This window comes from Thamnophis sirtalis, unplaced genomic scaffold, assembly GCF_051295495.1.
Source record: "Thamnophis sirtalis isolate CommonGarterSnake01/CBP01778 unplaced genomic scaffold, rThaSir2_p1.2 scaffold_7, whole genome shotgun sequence".
Lineage (NCBI taxonomy): Eukaryota > Metazoa > Chordata > Lepidosauria > Squamata > Natricidae > Thamnophis > Thamnophis sirtalis.
Window position 1 is genome coordinate 84581117 of NW_028261387.1, and position 24625 is coordinate 84605741.

Here is a 24625-nt window from a genome sequence, read left to right on the forward strand (position 1 = left end):
AGGACTGACAATTGGTCAGTGTGTCTGTAACAGCTGTGCATTTTGACACACGAAGCCATATATTTTCCCTTCACAAATAATGCATGCGATTTCACTCTCCATTGCTCCAATATAGATGCACTAAGATAGGCTCAGAGTAGATACACCATGATTAAACATAAAATATTCATATATGGAGTGAATCAGGGTGCATTGCAACAAAAGCTAGCGTTCATAAAACTATGCATCTTATGGTTTCCTAGAAGATGGAAAGAAATATTGGTATCAATGCACATATCTTACTGGAAAGGATTTTGAAAAATGGTGAGTAGCAAATAGCTTTTGTAATATCCCTACAATATTCTCACAAAAAGAAATGTGAAGAAAAACCTTAAAACATCTGTTCCCTTCATTAGCTGCCCCCTAGTGGCTAAGCTGACAAACATCTGAATTGCTTCAATACAGTAGTGCATTCTTTGTTTTAATTTTATCATATTGTATTCAGGACAGTCCAACTAATTTCCTGAAGTTTAACTATCATGGATTATGCACTCACTCAATAGATTTTTGAAGGCTATCTGATTTCAAAAATAACTCTGGGTGTCTTACAAGATATAAAATTTAAATCTCTCTCCTTCTCCTTCAATGGGATTTTTTCAAGACAGAAAAGAAATGAAAAACAAAAACGAGAATGCAAGAAATGTCATGAAGAGATACAGAATTAAAATTAAAACTCCAGAAAGTATACTAGAAAATCAAGCAATTGAAAATCAACATCTACTCCTTTTTCATTTACATACACTAATACATATACACAAGCAATTCTGAAGACAAATATAAATATTTTTGAACTTTCTGAAAGGCCTACTTGGTGACAGTTCATCCTGGAGAATCTCTATCTAAATATGAATGCCAAAACCAAATTGATAATAGTGGAGTGGAGTGGAGTGGAGTGGAGTGGAGTGGAGTGGAGTGGAGTAGAGTGGAGTGGAGTGGAGTGGAGAGTGGAGTGGTGCGGTGTGGCACGGCGTAGAGTAGAGTAGAATAGAATAGAATAGAATAGAATATTCTTTATAGGCCAAGTGTAATTGGGCATGCAAGAAATTTGTTTCTGGTGCATACACTCTCAGTGTCCATACAAGCAGCAAAGTGATAAATCATAAGATACAATAATAAACCAAACGATTATATCAATAATACATAAATCATTCAATCATTTGATTTGTTGGGTCTTATACTCTGTTCCCATTAGTAGAATTCTGTGGTTAGACAACCAATGGCATATTTTTTATGGCTGGTTGGAATAAGTTTAAAAGGAATTGTGGGCCAGAGTTGAAGTGGTATTACCAAAATGACTGTATTTCTTTTATTTTAAATGATAGTTTCTTTTAAAAACAAGGCAGTTGTGAATCCTGTGTGAATTTTCTTCAGAGTAAGCCATATATATGGAATGGAAGAGAATGGAAGTAGTGATCTTCCTCCCATATTTGGGCATACCAGTCACAAGAGTCCATCACGACAGAAACCCAATATTTTTACTGTTGCCTTTGTTATATTTGTGTTTTTTTATTTGTGCTGATAAATAAATAAAGGGAGACTAGTATAGATCTATTTCACTCTTGTGACGAGCCGATTGACAGATAATGGAAGCAGTTAGCTTCCTCCCATAATTGGGGCTTACCAGGGGTTGTGGCACTAAATATATACCTTCTTCCCTGGCTTCAGCTGATAAGGAGGAGACCTGTGGCTTAATGGCTAAGACGTTTGCCTAAGATGCAATACAGCACAGGTTCGAATCCCAGTAAGGGTATGGCTAGCTGATGAGATCTAAATAGCTTGAAATAGATCTATACTAGTCTCCCTTTATTTATTTATCAGCACAAATTAAAAAACATACATACATACATACATACATACATACATACATACATACATACATACATACATACAGCCTTCTAGTGGACAGTAGTGAATATAACCACTGTAATTCTTGAATGTTTAAGGTGGCTTATATTTTTTAGGTTCCTCATCCCAATATTATAGTTTCTAAGGATTGTGCTGTTCCATTTCATTGATATAAAATATAAAGGGAACCCTTATTATTATATCTGCTAGAGCAGATATAAAATGATATCACCCAAATGTCTACTTTGAATTGGTGACTAAATACAAACACTGCGGGCAGTGATAAGAGAAATGGGCATTGTAGTCCAAATCAGGTGGAGCAGGAGGAATTCCTAGTTGTGTATCTCTGTTTTAGGATTGCTGTTGGATCCCTGCTCTTTTGTTTCTGTACTAATTCTACTGGGGCCAGTAGGTTTTTAATCCCAAATCCATGCGCATTCTTCATACAGTTGTCCTTTCTGACATTTCTGTTAATGGACCAGGACAGAACAAACCCAAAACACCATTAGCACTTTCAATGTGTCTTGTAGATCCATCTTCATTGATTAAATGAATAAGTTAGGATGCCAGGGCCATGTGCCACTGTTAATACTCCTTTTCCCCAGTCCACTGACTACAGTTGCTAAAAACTGAACCAAGAAAGGTTCAGTTATTTTTGAGGTGAGAAATACAGGGAAGCTGTGCCAGATGTCCGTAAAGAGAGCCTTGATAAAAAAAAAGATTTTCTTAACAACAACTGCTAAAATATAACTCTTCTCATTGCTAGGCTTGATCTACTTTGTACCAATATTTTGGTCATTGTGTCCTCAGGGCCCTACAAATGTTAAATGTAATTGCTAAACAATCCATGTTCTTCCATCCCAAAACAGTCTATGAAATTATTTCGAGATAGAAGAAATATAGAACAGAGTTGAAAGGGACCTTGGAGGTCTTCTAGTCCAACCCCCTGTATAGGGAGGAGACCTTATAGCATTTTAGACAACTGATTGCCCAATCTCTTCTTGAAAATCTCCAGTGTTAGAGCATCCACAACTTCTGGAGGCAAGTTGTTCCACCGATTAATTGTTCTGTCAGGAAATTTTTCCTTAGCTCTAGGTTGCTTCTCTCCTTGATTAGTTTCCACCCATTGGTTCTTGCTCTATCCTCAGGTGCTTTGTAGAATAGCTTAACTCCCTCTTCTTTGTGGCAGGCCCTGAGATTCTGAGTCCTTCTTTTCATCAAACTGGACAGGCCCAATTCCAGCAACTGTCCTTTATATAGTTTAGCTTCCAGTCCCCTAATCATCTTTGTTGCTCTTCTCTGCACTCTTTCTAGAGTCTCATCATCTTTTTTACATTCTGGCGACCAAAACTGGATACAGTAGTCCAAGTGTGGCCTTACCAAGGTGTTATAAAGTGGTATTAACACTTCATGTGATCTTGATTCTAGCCCTCTGTTTATGTAGCCTAGAACTGTGTTGGCTTTTTTGGCAGCTGCTGCACAGGGCTGGCTCATATTTAAATGGTTGTCCACCAGGACTCCAAGATCCCTCTCACAGTTACTACTATTGAGCCAGGTACCCCATACCTGTGCATTTTGTTTTTCTTGCCTAAATTTAGAACCTTACTTTTTTCACCATTGAATTTCATTTTGTTAGATAGATCTTATGCTTGGAGAAGGAACACATGAAACACAAGAATAGGTACCTCATACTCCACCGATATTAATGGTTCTCTTCCATTCCATTCTCCCCAAAAACTCTTTGAGATTTCCCCAAGAAATATCCCATCTCTCCAATCATTGCAGGGATCTTAAATTCTGCCCGGCCACACATTTCCTTTTCACTAACTAGACTTGAATGGACTTCCTTCCTTGGTGAACTACGCTGGTCTTCAAAAGATTGCAGTGAAACATGACTTTGGTTTTTTTTCCTCTGTGAAACCCAAACCTATCCATGTTTGCTCAGATACAAATTCATTTCATTTCAGGTCAGCTTAATCACCAAAAAACAAATACCATTCAGTTCAGATAGCATTGTTCAGTCATTGATAATTTTGTTTAAAGTACTGAAATGCTGCCATCTCCAACTTTCAGCTTTGAATAGAGCACTTACTGACACTTTCTCTTCTTTTGTATTGTTCTTATAATTAGGACTAAACTATTTTTTAAAAAAAAATGTGTCATTTTTTTTCTTACAATAATAGAGCCACTCTTTTCAGTATATATTAAGTCAATGTTCAGACACTCATGTTTGAATAAGAGCAATTAATCACCATCTCTGGAGCATTGAAGAGCATGGCTCCTTTGTAGTTTTATATTGTCATTTTATTTGTTGCACTTTAGAAGTTTAGGAGGGGTGTTGTTGTTACTTGCGAAGTTGTGTCTGATCCATCACGACCTCATGGACAACGTTCCTCCAGGCCTTCCTGTCCTCTGCCATTCTCTGGAGTCCATTTAAGCTCATGCCTACTGCTTTGGTGACTCCAGCCAGGCACCTCATTCTCTGTCGTCCCGTTCTTCTTTTGCCCTCAATCTTTCCCAGCATTAGGCTCTTCTCCAGTGACTTCTTCCTTCTCATTAGGTGGCCAAAGTATCTGAGTTTCATCTTCAGGATCTGGCCTTCTAAAGAGCAGTCAGGGTTGCTCTCCTCCAGGACTGACCGGTTTGATCGCCTTGCAGTCCAAGGGACTCGCAGGAGTCTTCTCCAGCACCATAGTTCAAAGGCCTCAATTCTTTGGCGCTCAGCCTTCCTTATGGTCTAACTTTCACAGCCATACATTGCAACTGGGAAAACCGTAGCCTTGACTATACACACTTTCATTGGCAGAGTGATGTCTCTACATTTTAGTATGCTGTACATATTTGCCATAGCTTTCCTCCCTAGGAGCAAGCGTCTTTTCATTTCTTGACTGCACTCCCCATCTGCGGTGATCTTGGAGCCCAGGAAAACAAAATCTGTCACTACCTCAATTTCTTCCCCATCTATTTGCCAGGAATTGAGAGGACCGGATGGCGTGATCTTAGTTTTCTCAATAGAGTGCTATGCCATTAGAGTGGAGGGGTATAGTTCAGCTGAAATGGTAGATAGGTTTATGTATTTAATTAAGGCCACCCTTAACTTTCTCTCAGGAACTCAACCCTTGAGGCATATACTATGTTATCCTCTTACACTCAGGAGCAATTCTGGCTGTAGTAAAAGGAATACAGAGTCTGCTGTCCCTAACATTGGATATCCCTGGGATTTGAACAGTAGAACTGGCCCTAAAGCCCACCACACATTCTTCAAAGCATTTGAACCCATTTTCCAGAAGAGAGGTGGGAGGAAGAGAATTGAGATCTGTTGTGTTGTAAATAAGTAGCAATAGCAATAGCAATTAGACTTATATACCACTTCCTAGGGCTTTCAGCCCTCTCTAAGCGGTTTACAGAGTCAGCATATTGCCCCCAACAACAATCCGGGTCCTCATTTTACCCACCTCGGAAGGATGGAAGGCTGAGTCAACCCTGAGCCGGTGAGATTTGAACAGCCGAATTGCAGAACTGCAGTCAGCTGAAGTAGCCTGCAGTGCTGCATTTAACCACTGCGCCACCTCCTCTCAACTCTACCTTTTTCCTTAAAAGAGAGTTGTTTGCTGAAGCTCTGGGTCATTTTTATCTACCATCTGGGCTGCCTAGTTCCTGGAATGGTCTGTTGGCCATGGGGGGGGGGACACAATGAGTTCTTTGTGAGTTCTTTGTTGCATGCTATACCTCCACGCCTGTATTTCCTTCTCTCTCTTTCTTCCCCTTCCCCTTGTGCTGCTGTCATAGTCAGGCGTGGGACTCAGTCAGGCGTGGGACTCAGTCGGTTCATAGCAGTTTCGGGCGAACCAGTAGTTCTGTTGAGCATTTGGCCCCGCCCACACGCCCCTGCACTTTCCTGTCCTATATTTCCCTGTTTTTTTAGCTCAGCTGATTCGCGCGGCACACCAGATTGCCAAGTGCCACTGTTTTACTCTCAGGCGCTGACATAGATGGTAAGTTTTGAAGCTTTCAAAGGTCATTTTTTTGAATGCTGCACTCGTGCACTTACTAAACCGGTCATTAAACCGGTTGCATCCCACCACTGGTCATGGTGTATTTCATGTCCCATTGCCTCTGATTCTGTCTCCTCTCAGCCAAGAAGACATCAGCATCCACAGATGAACAGGAAAATGCCAGCCTGCCAACCTCTGAAGAGACCCCACAAGCCTTACTACTTTTGGGATCCATCGAGTCCCCCCAGAAACAGATGGAAAGGAACGCAGCCCAGGTCCCTCTCCCTCCTTCCTCACTTCCAGTTCCACCACCCAAGATTGCACCCAAAGTCTCGAAGATTGTACCAGGTGAGTCTCATGCAGCCACAGGGAGCTGTCTTTTATTAGAAGGAAGACTGATCAGTCATGGAGTCATGAGGATGGGAGAAGACCTCACAGATGACTGAGGAAAGGCGTAGTCCCATAGTTTAAAGCAGGGTTGTCCAAACTTGGGAACTTTAAGACTTGTGGACTTCAACTCCCAGAATTCCCCAGCCAGCATCGTCCACAAGTCTTAAAGTTCTCAAGTTTGGACAACCCTACTTTAAAGAAACTGATAGTTTCCATGTAGTGTGTGAGGGGTACCTTTTAATGAACATAGCTTACATGCCTGTGCTGGTGATACATTTTACCATGGCAATTCTACCTTCAGTTCCATAATTTGTAGACTTAGAGAATGCTTAAGATCTGACATGTTTGAGAACTGCCATTTGGTTGATAACATACAGTGACACTTTGACAGCTGACGTCATTTCAGATGTGGTACTTCTCAAGGACCAAACAGATGAGACACGAAAGCTCTCTTCTGACCAATCCAAATTCACTTCTAAATCCCAATTCAGATTTCATATTCAAAAATGCACAGTTCAATCAAGGCTGCAGGAGATGGAACAGCTGATATCTGAGTGTGATGCCTATCTTTGTATGGTGGTTCAGTTGAACAAAGAACTGGATCCCAGGCAGAAATCAATAGGCTGTCAAAAAAAAACAAAAAAAAAACTAGAGGAACATTTAGCATGGGTTAATGTGACCTGTTCTTCTGGATGACAGAGGCTGAAAAATCCCTACAGCAACGTTCATGTAGACCAGAAGCAACTTAGGTAGTCTAAGATATGCTTATATATTGTCCTGTTTCTCGGGAAAGTTGGAGGGCTTGTTTTTGATAGAGAAAGAGAAATGGATTGGGAAGTTGGAAGATCTCTGGGCAGGTTATATACCATATTTTTCAGAGTATAAAACTCACCGGAGTATAAGACGTACCAAGATTTTGAAGAGGCAAATTGAAAAAAAAAAGTTTTTTCACTCTGCAGACCTGCCAAAAACAGCCCGTTTTTCATCAAAAAAGGGCATGAAGAGCCTTTAGGAGGATTATAGCGTGCTCCTGGGGACTGGGGGCCAACAATGAGCAAGAAATGGCTCATTTTTTTGTGAAAACGGCCCCATTTTTTGTCAAAAAAAGGGCATGCATAGCCTTTAGGAGGCTTATAGAGTGCTTCTGGGGGCTGGGGGGGAAACGAGCAGAAAATGGCCCATTTTTTGCTCATTTTTACCCTTCCCAGCCCCCATCAGCACTCTGGAAGCCTCCTAAAGACTATGCACGGCCATTTTTGCAAAGGGGGTGGGGTTTCAGGAGGCCAAAAATGCTGTATTCAGTGTATAAGACGCACCCATTCTCTTTTTTGAGGGAAAAAGGTGCATCTTATACTCCGATACTTTCATATCAGGATGAAATCATTATAAAGTATCATTGGATTCTCTGACACTGTGATAATTCTTAGGGCGTGTATGTTCAAGGCGACTTGGGCCAACCAACCAAACTTTTCTCTGTTGGAATTATTTTGTTTCTTCTCTTGAGCTTATTCTAATTCTAATCGTTGACATCCTAGCATCCAAACAAATGGAAACTTCAGGACTTCTCATTGTAGATTCAAACTATGAATTTAAGTGCTATGCCATATAACTATATACATGCATAGCCTTGCCAAAGAGAACGATCTCTACATGTAGATAGTTGCAGATCCAAAGCAGATGCTAAATAGAAATACAGCATTGTTCCAGTTAAAACTACAATAGGGAAGAATATACCTAGGCAACTAGATTTACTACTTTTAAGTCTACTTTCTAAATGCTGTTCGCTTTCCCTACTTAGAGTTATCTTTAAACTAGACCCTAAGGGCATCTTCAAACACCTATTGCCACTACAACTGAGTCCATCCACCAAGCTGCTGATTGTCTTCTTCTCTTTCTTTCCAGCTTTCCCAACCTTAGAGCTTTTCTCCAGCATTAGAACCTTTTCCAAAAAGCTGGATCTTTGCATAATGTGTCTGAAGTAAGATAATTTGAACCTGGACATTTGTATCTCCAATGAGAATTCTGTGTTGATTTTTCTGATCCTCCATTGTTATGTTTTCTTGGCCATCCATGGTGCTCTCAGAAGTCTTCTATAATACAAGTCTTCAAAGAACTCAGTACTCTTCCTATCCAGCTTTTCAAAGCCCCACTCATACATCTCAGTAAAAAGTAAGAGTTACCTGGGAAGACATCATAGTGTTGCCCTATGAAGTTCTTCTTTTAAACTTCACGTCTCACTGGTATCCAGAAGTAGGTGGCAAAAATCTACAGTTTTTCATCTCCTTGCACCTCAAACAGCAGCACACTGCTTTTTTCCCCCCTTTTTCTTTCCCAGGCATGTTTTAAGGGATATTGAATTAAATATCCTGTGAAATAGACTATTTAATAAGCCCTAAGCCTGAAGCTCTAGCATACATGAAATGCTTTTCGGTTTCACTCGTATGGTAATACGTAGCCCTCTACTTTCAATCAGAATCCATATTTATGAAGGCATCCATCACGGTGCATATTTTAGAAATGATATCGGGGTTATGCCAATATACCTCCAAAGTAAATTACAGCAATAATTCACATTGTGGGGCTGCACAGATCTCTCTTGGAGATTTACTTCAATGAAGGCTTGAGCAAAGCAACCCCCTCGAATTTTTTTCTTCCTGATTCAATAGAGTCCTCATTTCTAAGAGCAAATGAAGACTCTCCTTCCCATAGTGTTGCAGATGCTGGGAGAAGCACTTGCAAACTGAGGCGATGGTTTGGTTGCCTGCATTACAAAGGTTTGATGAAAAGTCATTCAACTGTGGTCATTTGGTTAGCTGTAGTTTCTTGGGGACAGAAGTATCTAGAGGAGAGTTAAAAAAAATAAAAGTCAAGAAGGCAGCTGCACTCATACAACTGAAGTCTCTCCCCACTTTTTTGCATGCATCCCAAGTGAAATGTACAAAGAAATGAAGGCCCACGCCTTTCCATAATTGCTGTCAGGCCCCCAAAACCAAGAATGACACGGGGCATTGATTGATTGATTTGATTGATTGATTTATTACATTTATAAGCCGCCCTTTTCCCCAAAGGGGACTCAGGGCGGCTCACAATTCAATCAGGGAAGGAGGTACAGACAGGGGGATAAAAAGACAAGACATAACAATTCAAAATTTAAAAAAACACAACAGTCATACCATTCGAGAAGGGGGCAAAAACTCTTTAGTCCCAGGCCTGTCGGAACAGCCAGGTTTTAAGGGCTTTGCGGAAGGCCTGGAGGGTGGTGAGGGTTCGAATCTCCATGGGGAGCTCATTCTAGAGGGTTGGAGCAGCCACAGAGAAGGCTCTCCTCCGGGTAGTCGCCAGTCGGCATTGGCTGGCAGATGGAATTCGGAGGAGGCCTAATCTGTGGGATCTGATCGGTCTATTGGAGGTAATTGGCAGCAGGCGGTCTCTCAAGTACCCAGGTCCAATACCATGAAGGGCTTTATAAGTGACAACTAGCGCCTTGAAGCGTATCCGAAGACCAATAGGCAGCCAGTGCAGCTCGCGGAGGATAGGTGTTACGTTGGTGAACCGAGGTGCACCCACAATCGCTCACGCAGCTGCATTCTGGACAAGCTGAAGTCTCCGAATGCTCTTCCAGGGCTGCCCCATGTAGAGCATGACTTCTGAGTACTTCCTTTATTGTTATTCACCTACAAATAGAAATCTTGCCGGACTAAAGCAATTCTCTGCAATAGTTATAGATATACTCTGCGAATTGCTAGAGAGGTGCGGTGGCCTAGAGGTGGAGCGCTCACCTGACAATCAGGAGCCTGTGAGTTCAATCCTTGGTAGAGGTAGACATTTCTCTCTCTGGGCCCAATGAGAATATATCTGTTGAACAAAACTCCACATTGGCGACAAGGTAGGGCATCCGGCCAGTAAACACTCTGCTATCTCCATTCAGTTGCTCAGACTCTTCCCCGCAAGGGATTGTGGGGTTGTTAAAAGGAGATGATGATACCCTGTGAATTGCTAGGGAGGGTCTGACTTTGCTTCTTCCTGCTCACCAGAGAGATTCCAAGCTCTCCTGTCTCTTTGCCTTCGGGGAAATAACCCCTCCCTCCTGCAACTCTGGACTTGCAGCCCCCCCCCCCTGCCTTTTTTTAAAAGTTGCCCTCCCAATAGAGAATGAGGGCAAGGGAATTTTCAAGATTTGCCCTTTGGAAGAAGTCAGTTAAAGAGCAGTGGCACAGATGTCCTTCCCCCCCCCCCCCCGGTGTGGAATGAATGGAAACCTGCAGTTTGCATCCCACCACGAATGACCTTTTCTGATTTTCTTTCCAGCTGCAGGAAGTGAAGCTGATGAGACAGCCTTGAAATCTCCCCCATCCACTATCTTGAAAAATTACGTAATTGTTGGCTCCTCCCAACACTCAGGACAAGCTGTACCCTTCCAGTCCTCAGGACCGAAAGTCTCCGATCCCCACCTCAGAGGGCAGCATACGACGCCGGCTGGATCTCCTCACCTGGCTGCTGTCCACCTACCATTACCTCCTAGTCGAGTCATCGAGGAACTTCACAGAGCCTTGGCCACGAAACATCGGCAGGATAGGTAAACACTTGCAATACTCTAGTATAGATCTATTTCTAGCTATTTAGCTCTCATCAGCTAGCCATACCCTTGCTGGGATTCGAACTTGGGCTGTTTTTACCTATTAGGCAGTTATATTAACCTCTAAGCCACAAGCTTATCAGCTGAGCCAGGGGAATCATTAAGTGTCAAAGCACCTGGTATGCACATACGTGTGTGTGTGTTCCAGCATAACTCTGGAACGCCTCAAGCAATTTCAACCAAACTTGATACACAGATGGCTTACTCTCTGGAAACAAATACTGTGGGGGGCAAGACACCCCTTACACCCCTCGGGGTGTGTGTTCTGTTAAGATACAGCCTGTTCTGCCATAAAATGGCTTCTACTGTACAGGGCAGTGGAGTTGCCATGGTAACAGCTTCACAGTATTCCACAAGGGGGCTCCTTCTGGTAAGGGGGAAAACCCAACATTAAAAATTACATTTGGTCCAGACATTTTCCCCCTATAAATAAATACCCGGGCAATGCCAGGTTATCAACTACTATCTGATACAAATCTAAGAATGACATGATTCATTCTTAGAATTTCTAATCCAGGACAGAAGCAACCTAGAACTAAGGAGAAATTTCCTGACAGTGGGAATAATTAATCAGTAGAACAACTTGCCTTCAGAAGCTGTGGGTGCTCCATCACTGGGGGCTTTAAAGAAGAGACTGGACAGCCATTTGTCTGGAATGGTATAGGATTTCCTGATAGAGCAGGGGGTTTGACTAGAAGACCTCTAAGGTCCCTTCCCAATTCTCTTATTCTGTTACAATGAATCTATGGAACAGTTGACCTCCCACAATCCTGTGTTCTTCATCACTGAAAGTTTTCGGGAAAGGATTGGACAGTCATTTGTGCAGCATGATATGGTCTCCTGCCTCCAAGGTCCCTTCCAGCCCTATGTTCTATGATTCGGATGCTTATCAAGTGGCAAGCTGATTTCTATAGTAGAAGAGTTGTCAGGCCCAAAGTCTAGAGAGGAGACAGCAAAATTCAGTTGAGTCTGAGCCTTTATTTGCCTACACCCAATGGACAGAATCTTGCCAAACTAAAGCAATAACCTTTTAACCTTCTAGACATATCCTGAGAGATTTTAGGGTGTGGCTACCCTGAACCTATGGAGGGGATTATTTATAGCTCAGGATTGAATTGCGGGTTCCTTGGTGCTCACTAGCATTGGTTGTTTTCTTGCAGACATTTCACTGCCCAACTAGGTAACATGATGAGGTTACCTAGTCGGGTAATGAAATGTCTTCAAGAAAACAACCAAGCTCAGAGACCACTAAGAACCCCCACAGTACCTGAACCTCTTCCCCCCTCCTGTATCCAACTCAGGGATATATGCTCTCTTCATCCAGACTCCTTCCTGGGAAAACTCTTTGTTGCCAAAACTCTCCCTCACTATTCCTCCAGGTTGGGGATGAGATTCAAAAATTTTAACAACCGGTTCTCTGCCTGGTTCCTGCATGGGTGTGGCCATGGTGGGTGTGGCCTACTCAGCCTGGTGCATCATGGCAGAGGAGGGGGGTGTTTTCATCCTCCCAAGCCTCTGGAAGCCCTCCAGAGGCCAGAAACAGACTCATTTCCCGGGCTTCCCAAACTTCCAGGAGGCCCAGTTTTTGCCCTCCCAGAGGCTCCGTGTAGGCCATACACTTACTTGGCATCCAGAATGGGCCACATGGACACTCCTGGGAGGGGAGGCATGGGTGGGGCCAGCCAGTCTGTCCTTGCAGCTACCGGTTTGGCGAACCTGATGTAAAATTAGCATCCAGTTCATCCGAACTGGTCCGAAGCGGCTAAATCCCACCCCTGCTCCAGGAGCACATTCCATCACATGAATAGAGTAACCCACCTCACCATATTGTAGAGGTGGTAATACAGAAGTTTTGAAGAAGGCCTGACTAATAAAATCCTGCTGTTCTTTCTCCAACAAGGTAGCCAAGCAAACAGAGGGACTTGGATAGAATAATGTAGGCAATACCGGATATGGTAGAGAGATGTGTTCTGACCCCTTCCTCCGTCCAGTAATGAATGCCGAGACAAGCTTAACTGGAATGTACTTTAATTAGCAAAACACCAAAACCTCGGTGGCTGAAAGCCAAGCATAACAAACAGATAAGGACCTTGGCAGCAACTCAGACAAACTCAGGCAGCAATAAACACAGATAAGGCTTGGCAGCAATCCAGCCTGCCAAGCTCACAGTACTGTCCTCCGACATTCAATCCTGCGTTGACTTCTACAAAGAGGGCCATGTGCACAAGTAGCTTTTATAGTCTGGAGAGGAGCCTAATGACCACCAGCTGAGTACAATCACCTCCTGTAATTGCATAATTGTTCCTGACGCCTAGTAGCTCTTCGATGGTGTACATCCAGGAACAACTCACTGCTGGCTTCTGGATCACTCTCCCTTGTCTCCTCCCCACTGGTCCAAGGCTGAGGCGCCACCTGGTGGCCAACCAGTCTCTCTGCACCCTGCTCAGAGTCAGAACCCTGTCCAGGGTCCTCCACATCCTCCAGAGCCGACTCATAGGGCCACTCGCTGTCAGAGTCTGGTGGCAGCTCCAACAGCTCCTGCTGGGCCACAACAGAGATTCAGATTTTTTTTTAATGCAAATGTACTGAAGTCTTGGCTCCCAGACCAGAAGCACATCGGTGGGCCTTTACTGTGCATTTTTCAGAAACGTGCGGTGCAGTTGACAATGGAAAAGTCTGCGTGACTTTTGTAGGACAAAAGGAAAAATGTGCACAGCAGGGTGGGCATTAGAGGGAAACACGCAGGAAACTAGATTATATAAGGAAAAGAAAGTATATTAAGAAAAGTGGGTTCCTGAATGCATCTGCTAGGAAAAATGAAATGTTAAGTGAACCTCTGTGGTTGTTGAGTGGATCATGCAGGTATTAAGCAAATTTGGTTCTGTCAGAAGCCCGCTGGGAAGAAGACAAATGTATGAAAAAGTGATCAGATGTTTGTGAGGATGGTTTTGTGGCTGAAGGTACACACTGATGGGGAAACCAGGAAATACTCAGAACCTGAACAAAACCAAAATTCTGCATTAGAACCATAGAAGTACAGGTAGCCCTCGACCTACGACCACAATGGAGCCCAAAATTTCTGTTGTTAAGTGAGACATTAGTTAAGTGAGCTTTGCCACATTTTACAACCTTTCTTATCACACTTGTTAAATGAATCACTGCAATGGAGAAGTTAGTAACCTGGTTAAGTGAAGCTTCCCAACTGACTTTGCTTTACAGAAGGTCACAAAAGGTGATCACAAGACCTTGGGACACAGCAACGGTCATAAATATGAACCAGTTGCCAAGCATCTAAATGTTGATCCCACAATAACGAGGATGCTACAACGGCCATAACTGTGAAAACGGTCATAAGTCACTTTTTTCAGTGCTGTTGTAACTTTGAATGGTCATTAAATGAACTGTTGTAAGTTGAAGACTACCTGCAGAACTCAGAAAAAATCTCAGACGCAACCCTAGAAAATGCATAGGTGTTCTGACCGAGGTTTCCCAAGAGCATGAAGCAAACTCCTTGTCCTGACAAAAAACTCTTTTATTAATTTACTGTAAATTCTGGTCATTCACATCCAGCAAAGTCTTTCAAGGGAGGATTTACAGTCACAGACCTTATCTGGCTTGGAGAGCTGCCAGGCCGATATCTGCAAAACGTGGCAAGGAGTCTTGGAGAGTCACGAAACAATTAGGTGAACTAATTGTCTCCTGCAAACTCCACTCCCCCTTCGCTCCTCTTTTATTTCCTCTGGGAAATTCATCATCCACCTGTGGCCTTACTCCCAAGTCGACTCCTGTTCTTTAGCTGATCCCTTCATCTGGCAACTCTGCGCATGCGCACACTGGGAAGAGGCTCCAGCTGTTTGTCTGCCTCACTGATGTCTGACTCTGAAGGCAGCTGATAACTAGCATATGGCTCTGGCCTCCTCTCTGTCTCTGACACAGAGCCTTCATCACAGCCTTCCCCAGACTCCAGGACTGGCCCATGTTCCTCCCCAACCTCCTCACTGTCTGAATCTGCTGCCAGACCATAACATTAGGTGACTGACCCATATTTTGTGATAGCGTGCTTCCTTTGCATTTATTTTTTGGGAGGGTTATTTTCCATAAAGTGATATATGATCAGAATATGGATGTTTTGTTTTAATTAAGGTTTATATTAGAAACACACATGCTGTTCTTTGAAAAGGTCAGCCGTGCATGCCATGTTAGCATATTTCAGATCCATCACTGTCATCTTGTACCTTCATCTTGTGGTAGATATTCAGAGCTCAGCTTCCCCATCTTGAACGCTGAAATCTCCTGCCACCTACGCCACAGCTCCCTGCCTTGTGCTTGGGAGAACATGTTGCAAGCGCTGATCCCTGGTCTGAAACCCAATGCTGTTTGCGTTTTGTCTCCAGCTTTCATGGAAGAGAAAACAAAGCGTCTCCCAAAAAACGAATGGATATCCGTTTGTCCAGAACATCCAGCACTGAACACGGCAAAGAGAAGGATGGTTCAATGAGTTACAACAGCGATCCAGAAAACAAATGGAATTCGGTGAAGGAGTTGGATGAGAACAAAGAAAACCTGATCATGGACTCTGAAATCAAGGATGATACGGTTTTCTATGAGGACGAAGAAGTTTTGAATGATTCCATAATTTCTGGTAAGAAAAAGCCCTTTATGAACCTTCTACCAAGCCTTCCATCCTTCTGAGGTGGGTAAAATGAGGACCCAGATTGTTGGGGACAATATGCTGACTCTGTAAGTCGCTTAGAGAGGGCTGTAAAAGCACTATGAAGCTATATATGTCTAAGTGCTTATTCTATTCTATTCTATTATATTTTATTCTATTTTATTCCATTCCATCCCATCCCATCCCATCCTATCCTATTCCCATTGTGGCGCAGTTGTTAGAATGCAGTATTGCAGGCTAACTCAGCTCACTGCCAGCAGTTCGATCCTGACTGGCTCAAGGTTGACTCAGCTTTCCATCCTTCTGAGGTCAGTAAAATGAGGAGCCAGATTGTTAGGGGCAATTATGTTGATTCTGTAAACTGCTTAGAGAGGGCTATACAGCACTGTGAAGCGGTATATAAGTGCTTATTCTATGCTATGCTATTCCCATGGTGGCGCAGTGGTTAGAATGCAGTATTGCTGGCTAACTCAGCTCACTGCCAGAAGTTTAATCCTGAGTGGCTCAAGGTTAATTCAGCCTTCCATCCTTCTAAGGTCGATAAAATGGGGACCCAGATTGTTGGGGGCAATTATGCTGACTCTGTAAACTGCTAAGAGATGGCTATACAGCATTGTGAAGCGGTATATAAGTCTAAGTGCTAAGTTCCTACAGGCATTTTGTTACTAGAAATATCAACCATGCTCCGAGAACATCAAGAGTTTGACAGTTCACCCTGAGCTACATACAGAAGGATCTGCCATCCATACATGATTCTTTATCCCTGAAGTTTGTTATCCCATGGATGCTGCTGTCCAATCCCGAATCATTGTTCTGCCTCTTTTCTTTGAAGTTTTATTTTGTTGCATTCCATTTCCTGTGCCATCTCTATTTTCTTCTCCAGTATGTCTTACCTGGCTCTTTCTCACTTTTGTTTCAGACTTTCTTCCTCCTGGACAATAGTTACATTTTGGATTATATAAAATACCACAGTGATAGTCCTTGAAGGATGAAATAGTCTCTTTCTTTTCTGCTCTGTATTAGTTCTGGGTAGGACACATCACTCTTTGTTGATTCCTTACTCTGGCACTTCTGTCTTCTTATGTTTTGCTGCCCTCCCTTGGAGTCGCCTTTGAACTGCATCTCTGATAAGCGATTTTCAATTCACCACCTGGCCAATATTCGTTCGTTCAAATGCCTTTTTGTCATCTCCTTTGCAACCTGAGGAGGCAGCAAAGCTTTAAATAATCCATCTAGTCATCAGGAAAGTCTCTGGAGCAATGCAAAACATTGCATTCAAATGCTCCTACAATTACATTGAAAGCAACTACAGTTAATTTTGTCTTTTCTCTCTGGTTATTACCCAGATGATTGTCGTAGTGATATTGGTGTTGTAATGCTCATCCACCAGGAGACTTAACTTCACATTCCGAATTAACGTGAAGTTTCCTTCTTCAGAAACAAATTCAGCAATCTCGGTTGCATCTGCAGGCATCATGTTGAATGTCCTCCTTCAATGATTTATTTTAAGTTATTTTATTTATTCCCCACCTTTATTGTTTATTTCACACCTATATTATTTTGATAAACAACTCAAGGTTATTTAATAAACTTAGTTAATACCCCCTTCCTCCTCCTCCTCTTTTCCCCATAACAGAAACTCTGTGACATGAGTTGGGCTGTGAAAGATTGACTGGTCCAAAGTCACCAGGCTGGCTTTCATGCCTAAGGTGGGACTATAACTCATTGACTCCTGGCGATTGGTCCAAAGTCACCCAGCTGGCTTTATATACCTAAGGCAGGACTAGAAGGCAGGACTAGAGCCGAGGTGGCGCAGTGGTTAAATGCAGCACTGCAGGCTACTTCAGCTGACTGCAGTCCTGCAGTTCAGCTGTTCAAATCTCACCGGCTCAGGGTTGACTCAGCCTTCCATCCTTCCAAGGTGGGTGAAATGAGGACCCAGACTGTGGGGGCGATATGCTGACTCTGTAAACCGCTTAGAGAGGGCTGAAAGCCCTATGAAGCGGTATATAACTCTAACTGTTATTGCTATTGCTATTGCTAGAACTCATAGTCTCTACCCTGGTGTCTTAACCACCACACCATATTGACGCTTGACATCTCAATGACGTCTCCTCCAACTCTGTCGCAGTCTGTCCTAATTTAGAAGTCCAGTCTTTAACAAACTTGAACAGTTTTTATTCATTGTCCTCTCTAAAGGATTCCATTCAGTCTCATCTTGTTTTACCTTTTTGTTTTGTCCGTGATGTCAGGGTTCCAAGTAATGCACCCATAGCCAACAGAACTCCGAGGCAAGAAGGTTCCTCAAATAATAGTTTTATTGGACATTTCATATGGGCACAGGCTGGTGAAAACCGACTCTGAATATTCCCACGGTTTTCACCAAATTAAAAGTAAAAGTTTCCCCTCTTTCCCAAACAATCAGTCACATGGTCCATTCAGGGTCCCGTCCAGTAGCCTGGCGATATCGTTCCTCCTCTCTCCAGCCACCTGTCGGAATGTCCTTGGTTCCCAAGGGAAAGTATTTTGTTTTGGCTATTAACTCCAACTACCTCTATTCCCCCCTCCCTATCCCTCATCTCCAGTGTGGCAACACTGAAGCCTGAAAATGGCCTCAGTCAGGTCAGCTTCAGAGTTGACACATGATACCTGAATTGTTTTCTTGTGATTTCCATTATGCCCTAGAACTCTGATTCTTGCTTAGCCATCTTTCGATGTTAAATCCAATCATTTTTTCTGATGCTTTCATGTGAAGAAGCTCCTTTTGTCCCACTGGGATGTCTTCCACCAGGAACTACCCAAACTTATTTTCTATTTTCAGAGTAAGAGCAAGCATGGGCAATCACTTTTCTTTTTTAATTCCTTCAACCCTACAATCTCCATCTAGCCCTTTAATATTTCATATGGATGCTTCATTCACTTGAGAGACCGCCTCCTGCCAATTACCTCCCTTCGACCTATTAGATCGCACAGATTAGGCCTCCTCCGAGTTCCATCCGCCAGTCAGTGCCGACTGGCGACTACGCGGAGGAGAGCCTTCTCAGTAGCAGCTCCGACCCTTTGGAACGACCTCCCCGTGGAGATTCGTACCCTCACCACCCTCCAGACCTTCCGCACAGCCCTTAAAATCTGGCTATCCCGTCAGGCCTGGGGATAAGGATTACGCCGCCCCACCCGAATGTTGAATGACTGTTGTGTTTTATTGTTATTATTTTGTTTATTCACGTATTATGTTATATTGTCTTGCAGTCCCCTTCCCATGAATTGTAAGCCGCCCTGAGTCCCCTCAGGGAAAAGGGCAGCCTATAAATAATAAACAATTCAATTCAATTCAGTCTTGAAAGGGCAAGGACCAAAATTTCCTTCCAAGTTCTTTTTCTCTTCTTCCATTTTTCTCACCCATTAATGTTCACTCTGTTTGGATAATTACCTACCTGCTGCTTTCTTGTTCTTTTTGCTTTCTTTTGTTTTTCCCCTCTTCATTGTTTATTTTTGCTATCTGGTTCAGTTACATTTGAAGAGAAGATCATGCAATTCACAGACATAGGAGCACGCACTCTACATGGGGCAGCTCTTGAAGAGCATTCGGAGACTTCAGCTTGTCCAGAATGCAGCCGCGCGAGCGATTGTGGGTGCACCCCGGTACACCCACGTTACACCTATCCTCCGCGAGCTGCACTGGCTGCCTATTGGTCTTCGGATATGCTTCAAGGTGCTAGTCGTCATTTATAAAGCCCTTCATGGTATTGGACCTGGGTACTTGAGAGACCTCCTGCTGCCAATTACCTCCAACAGACCTATTAGATCCCACAGACTAGGCCTCCTCCGAATTCCATCTACCGGCCAATGCCGATTGGCTACCACCCAGAGGAGGGCCTTCTCTGTGGCTGCTCCGGACCTCTGGAACGAGCTTCCCGTGGAGATTCGGACCCTCACCACCCTTCAGGCCTTCCGCAAAGCCCTTAAAACCTGGCTGTTCCGACAGGCCTGGGGCTGACGAGTTTCTGTCCCCGCTTGAATTGTGTGGTTGTTGATTGTTTTTAAATTGTTGTTGTTGTTTGTCTGTTGTTTTCCTCCTGTTTGTATCCCCCCCTTACTTTGGTTTGTGAGCCGTCCTGAGTCCCTCTGGGAATAGGGTGGCATAGAAATGCAATAAATCAAATCAAATCATATGCAGACTTCAGCCTAATTTCAAAAAGTGCACCCCAGTGTTGACCTCTGGAAACAGAAAACAGTTCTTGCTGCAGGAAAAGGGTAGGCAGAGCTGGAGGGTGGAGTTAAATGCATCATCATTTTGGAGTCCTTGCAAGACAGCCAAGTCCACCCCCCTTGAATTCCGTTGATTCTTGTCTAGGCGCCAATTTAATGCTGACCATTAGTTGACTAGATTATTTTATATAGGCGTGAGCAATACATCTGTGCCTGAAAGTGTCAGGCACAAAGGACCATTAGTGGAGTTGTAGCTACAACTCAACCAATGGTCCTTTGTGCCTGACAGTTTCCTAGCCAAAAAATGTCTATCTGAGTAGGTAGGTAGGTAGGTAGGTAGGTAGGTAGGTAGGTAGGGAGGGAGGGAGGGAGGGAGGGAGGAAGGGAGGAGAGGTAAGAAAGTAGGAAGAACACTAAAGAAGAACACAAATGCGCTTTGGTCTTCAGTTAGAACAGAAGAAGCTTCTTAAATGAGTAGTGAAATGTTTCCAAAAGAAAAACCAAGAAATTCCAGTTTCCTTTTGGGAAAAAAACCCTCACATTTGGAATATACAGCAGCCCCAGCAGATAACAAGCAATCTACTTAAGACGATAAATGTAAACCTGCTGGAAAGTTATCAGTGATTATAGGAGAGCTACATTTTTTAAACCACCCACCCGACCAAGATTTGTTTCATTGAACCCTGCAAAACTATATGGAAGTGGTCAAGGAGTCTTTTTAATTTAGTGGTAACCAGGAATAAATCTTTTTTATTGTACATTTGGGCTTCTTGTTAATTATTTCAGCTAAGAGGCTCAGGCTTTCATTGTCAAACCACAGAGGTCACAAGGGAGATAATGATATCTCCATAATATCTTGGACTGCAGCTTCCATATTTTGTTGCAATGATATTATTGAATGGTTGCAGGAATTGGATATGGCTAGTCAGGAGTGGAATCTGACAGGTTCTGGAGAACCTGAGTAGCGGAAAATTTGAGTAGTTCAGAGAACCGGCAAATGTCACCTTTGGCTGGCAAAGGTGAGGGGTGGGAATCAGGGGTGGGTTGCAGGCAGTACGGGTGTATCGGAGCCTGCCCGGAGCACTGGATACCATTCCGGTACGGTGTTCCGGAGGGGCTACCTGCCCACCTGAGCTCCTTACCTGTCTTTTAAGGCTGCACGACACTCCGTGGAGCAGCTGGAGCATCACGGAGGCTCGTGGAGGTGCTAAGATGTCCATGTGGACACCCCCGGGCCCGTTTCAATTATACTGGTAGGAACGAGATCCGGAACCCACCACTGGTGGGAATGGAGATTTTGCAATATCCTTCCCCTGGAGTGGGGAGGGAATGGGGATTTTACAGTATCCTTCCCCAGTCACGCCCACCAAACCACGCCCACAGAACTGGTAGTAAAAATTTTTTTTAATTTCACCACTGTGTCTAGTCTAGTGAAAAGAAGGACTGGGGGTGACATGACAGCAGCATTCCAATATTTGAGGTACTGCCACAAAGAAGAGGGAATCAAGCTATTCTCCAAAGCACCTGAGGGCAGGACAAGAAGCAACGGGTGGAAACTAATCAAGGGGAGAAGCAACCTAGAGCAAAGGAGAAACTTCCTGACAGTGAGGACAATTAACCAGTGGAACAACTTGCCCCCAGAAGCTTTAGGTGCTCCATCACTGGAGGCTTTTAAGAAGAGACTGGACAGCCACTTGTCTGGAATAGCAGTGGACTTATATACCGCTTCATAGGCCTTTCAGGCCTCTCTAAGCGGTTTACAGAGAGTCAGCATATTGCCCCCAACAATCTGGGTCCTCATTTTACCCACCTCGGAAGGATGGAAGGCTGAGTCAACCCTGAGCCGGTGAGATTTGAACCGCTGACCTGCTGATCTAGCAGTAGCCTGCAGTGCTGCATTTAACCACTGCGCCACCTTGGCTCTTGATGGTATATGGTATAGGGTTTCCTGCTTGAGCAGGGGGGTTGGACTAGAAGACCTCCAAAGTCCTTCCAACTCTGTTATTCTGTTAGAGGTAGTCCTAAACTTACAACAGTTCATTTAGTGACAATGGTACTGAAAAATGTGACTTATGACTATTTTTCATAGTTACGATCTTTGCAGCATCCCCATAATCATGTGATCAAAATTCAGATGCTTGGGCACTGGTTTGTATTTATGACCTTTGCTGTCCCAGGGTGATATGACTAGCTTTCGTGACCTTCTGATAAGCAAAGTCAACGAGGAAGACAGGTGCACTTAAAAAACAGGTTACTAACTTATCAACGGTAGGATTAGGATTAGGATTAGGATTTATTTCATTTATATGCTGCCCTTTTCCCCGAAGGGGACTCAGGGCAGCTCACAACTCAGTCAAGGGAAAAGGAGGTACAAACAGGGGATAAAAAAGACAAACAAACAATACAGAATTTAAAACACACAACAACCATACCATTCGAGAAGAGGGGGCAGAAGCTCTTTAGCCCCAGGCCTGCCGGAATAGCCACGTTTTAAGGGCTTTGCGGAAGACCTGGAGGGTGGTGAGGGTTCGAATCTCCACGGGGAGTTCATTCCAGAGAGTCGGAGCAGCCACAGAGAAGGCTCTCCTCCGGGTAGTCACCGGGTAGTGATTCACTAACTATGGCAAGAAAAGTCATTAAATGGGGCAAAACTCACTTAACAGAAATTTGGGGCTCCACTGTGGTCGTAAATCACGGGCTACCTGTATTTTGTTATTCTGCTGTGTTTCCAGTAGGAGGGAAATTTTTCATTTTGGGCACTGGGTGGCAGTAGGTTCATTGAACAATGGACGAGAAAGCTCAATTGGCATTTTAAATGAGTGATGTAAAGATGTGGGATCCCCATGAATTCATCTACCCGTAGGAAGATTTTCTCCAGTGTATTTCTTTTTCAGTGTTTGTGTGTGTCTCTATATATCTAAAACAGAGACTTGGCCTTCTTGTATCTAGTAGTCATGTTGATTGTGTTTAATAGTGTTTAGTAGTCATGTTGAAAGCCAACACAATTCTAGGCTTCATAAACAGGGGGATAGAATCAAGATCACATGAAGTGTTAATACCACTTTATAATGCCTTGGTAAGGCCACACTTGGAATACTGCATTCAGTTTTGGTTGTCACGATGTAGAAAAGATGTTGAGACTCTAGAAAGAGTGAAGAGAAGAGCAACAAAGATGATTAGGGGACTGGAGGCTAAAACATATGAAGAATGACTGCTGGAATTGGGTACGTCTAGTTTAATGAAAAGAGGGACCAGGGGTGACATGATAACAGTGTTTCAATATCTCAGGGGTTGCCGCAAAGAAGATGGAGTCAAACTATTCTCCAAGGCACCTGAGGGTAGGACAAGAAGCAATGGGTGGAAACTAATCAAGGAAAGAAGCAACTTAAAACTGAGGAGAAATTTCCTGACAGTGAGAACAATTAATCAGTGGAACAACTTGCCTCCAGAAGTTGTTAATGCTCCAACACTGGAAGTTTTCAAGAAAATGTAGGATAACCATTTGTCTGAAGTGGTGGGGTTTCCTGTCTAAGCAGGGGTTTGGACTAGAAGACCTCTATTCTATTCTATTCTATTCTATTCTATTCTATTCTATTCTATCCTCAGGCTACTTGCATAATTGTAATTATGGGGATAGTAACTGGAACAAATACAAAATTCTTGGACCAACTCACAAAATTTCTCTTTTATCCTTGGCCCTCCCATTCCAGCTTTATTTCCAATTCCCCTTTCCCCCGAACAAATTCATCCATCCATCCTTCCACAGAGGGAAAAACTAATATGGATTGTTTTTTCTTCAAAGTTTCCCTTGAAATAAAATCAATTCTCAATGACTTGGTAATAATGTGGAAAGGACTCTTAAGGACTTCTGTAGTATCATGGTCAGGGGTGGGTTTCGACCGGTTCGCACCGGTCCCTGCGATCCGGTTGGTCGCCGAACCCGGAAGTAAGTAACTTCCGGGAACGGCGAAGCCCCCCCCGCACCCGAGCGCGCCCGCACACCCGCGCCCGCTCCTTACCCGGTTTTTATGAATTCTGCGCTTCCACGCATGCGCAGAACGCATACAGCGCCTGTGCGATCCTCCAGGAGCAGCTGGAGCATCGCGCAGATGCTAGTACGCATGCGCACACTGCGTGCATGCGCGAGGACGCCACGTGCGTGCACGAGGACGCCGCCGGCCTCGTTCCAACCGAACCGGTTGGAACGGGGCGAGAAACCCACCCCTGATCATGGTGATAAAGTTGTACTTCTTTTGGGAAAATCCAAGATGGAGCCTATCTTCAACTGTGAAAATTTCCTCTGTGGCATCAAACCAGTCATTCTGTTTCGCACCCTCATACTTTTAATAACACATAATTCTTTTGTTTTTGAAATAGATGGCCTTGGCTGGGATGTATCATAAAACGATCCCATCCTTTTTAAACAACAGAAACGCGCATATCGGAATGAAGGGAAAATTAGGTGAATCATTAAATACACCACCAAAAATCACTTACTAAAATTGCTCTAAGTTCAACCCATGTTGCGAAACGTTGAACTTATTTAACGATAAGATTGCATGGAATTGCTGTCAAAAAAAAAAGAGGCGCTATTAACCTGGAAACAACTCAGGAAAGTTCAGCTAAGGATTTTGAAAATATCCCCCGAATTGAGAGTGATTCAAAAGTTTTAAAAAATGTACTTTATATTTTATATAGTGTAATCTGATTTGAAGTATAGCCAAGTACAGAAATTCTCTGAATCATTGAGGCTTCTGAACTGCATTCCGGCATTAATAGAAGTAGTCCTTGACTTAAAACCAGAGGTAGTATTCAGCCAGTTCTCACAGGTTCTGGAGA

At 43.5% G+C, this 24625-nt stretch overlaps 1 protein-coding gene across 3 annotated transcripts in view; it reads left to right on the plus strand.

The window, feature by feature from the left end:
* The window catches only part of PHACTR3 (phosphatase and actin regulator 3), a 296138-nt gene that overhangs the window by 154202 nt on the left and 117311 nt on the right, over positions 1-24625 (plus strand). For all 3 annotated transcript variants that reach the window (XM_087720528.1, XM_087720529.1, XM_087720530.1), the window contains 3 exons: positions 6021-6227; positions 10578-10845; positions 15300-15547. In XM_087720528.1, coding sequence (XP_087576654.1) covers positions 6021-6227; positions 10578-10845; positions 15300-15547 — 723 coding nt within the window. The remainder of the gene's footprint in view (positions 1-6020; positions 6228-10577; positions 10846-15299; positions 15548-24625) is intronic.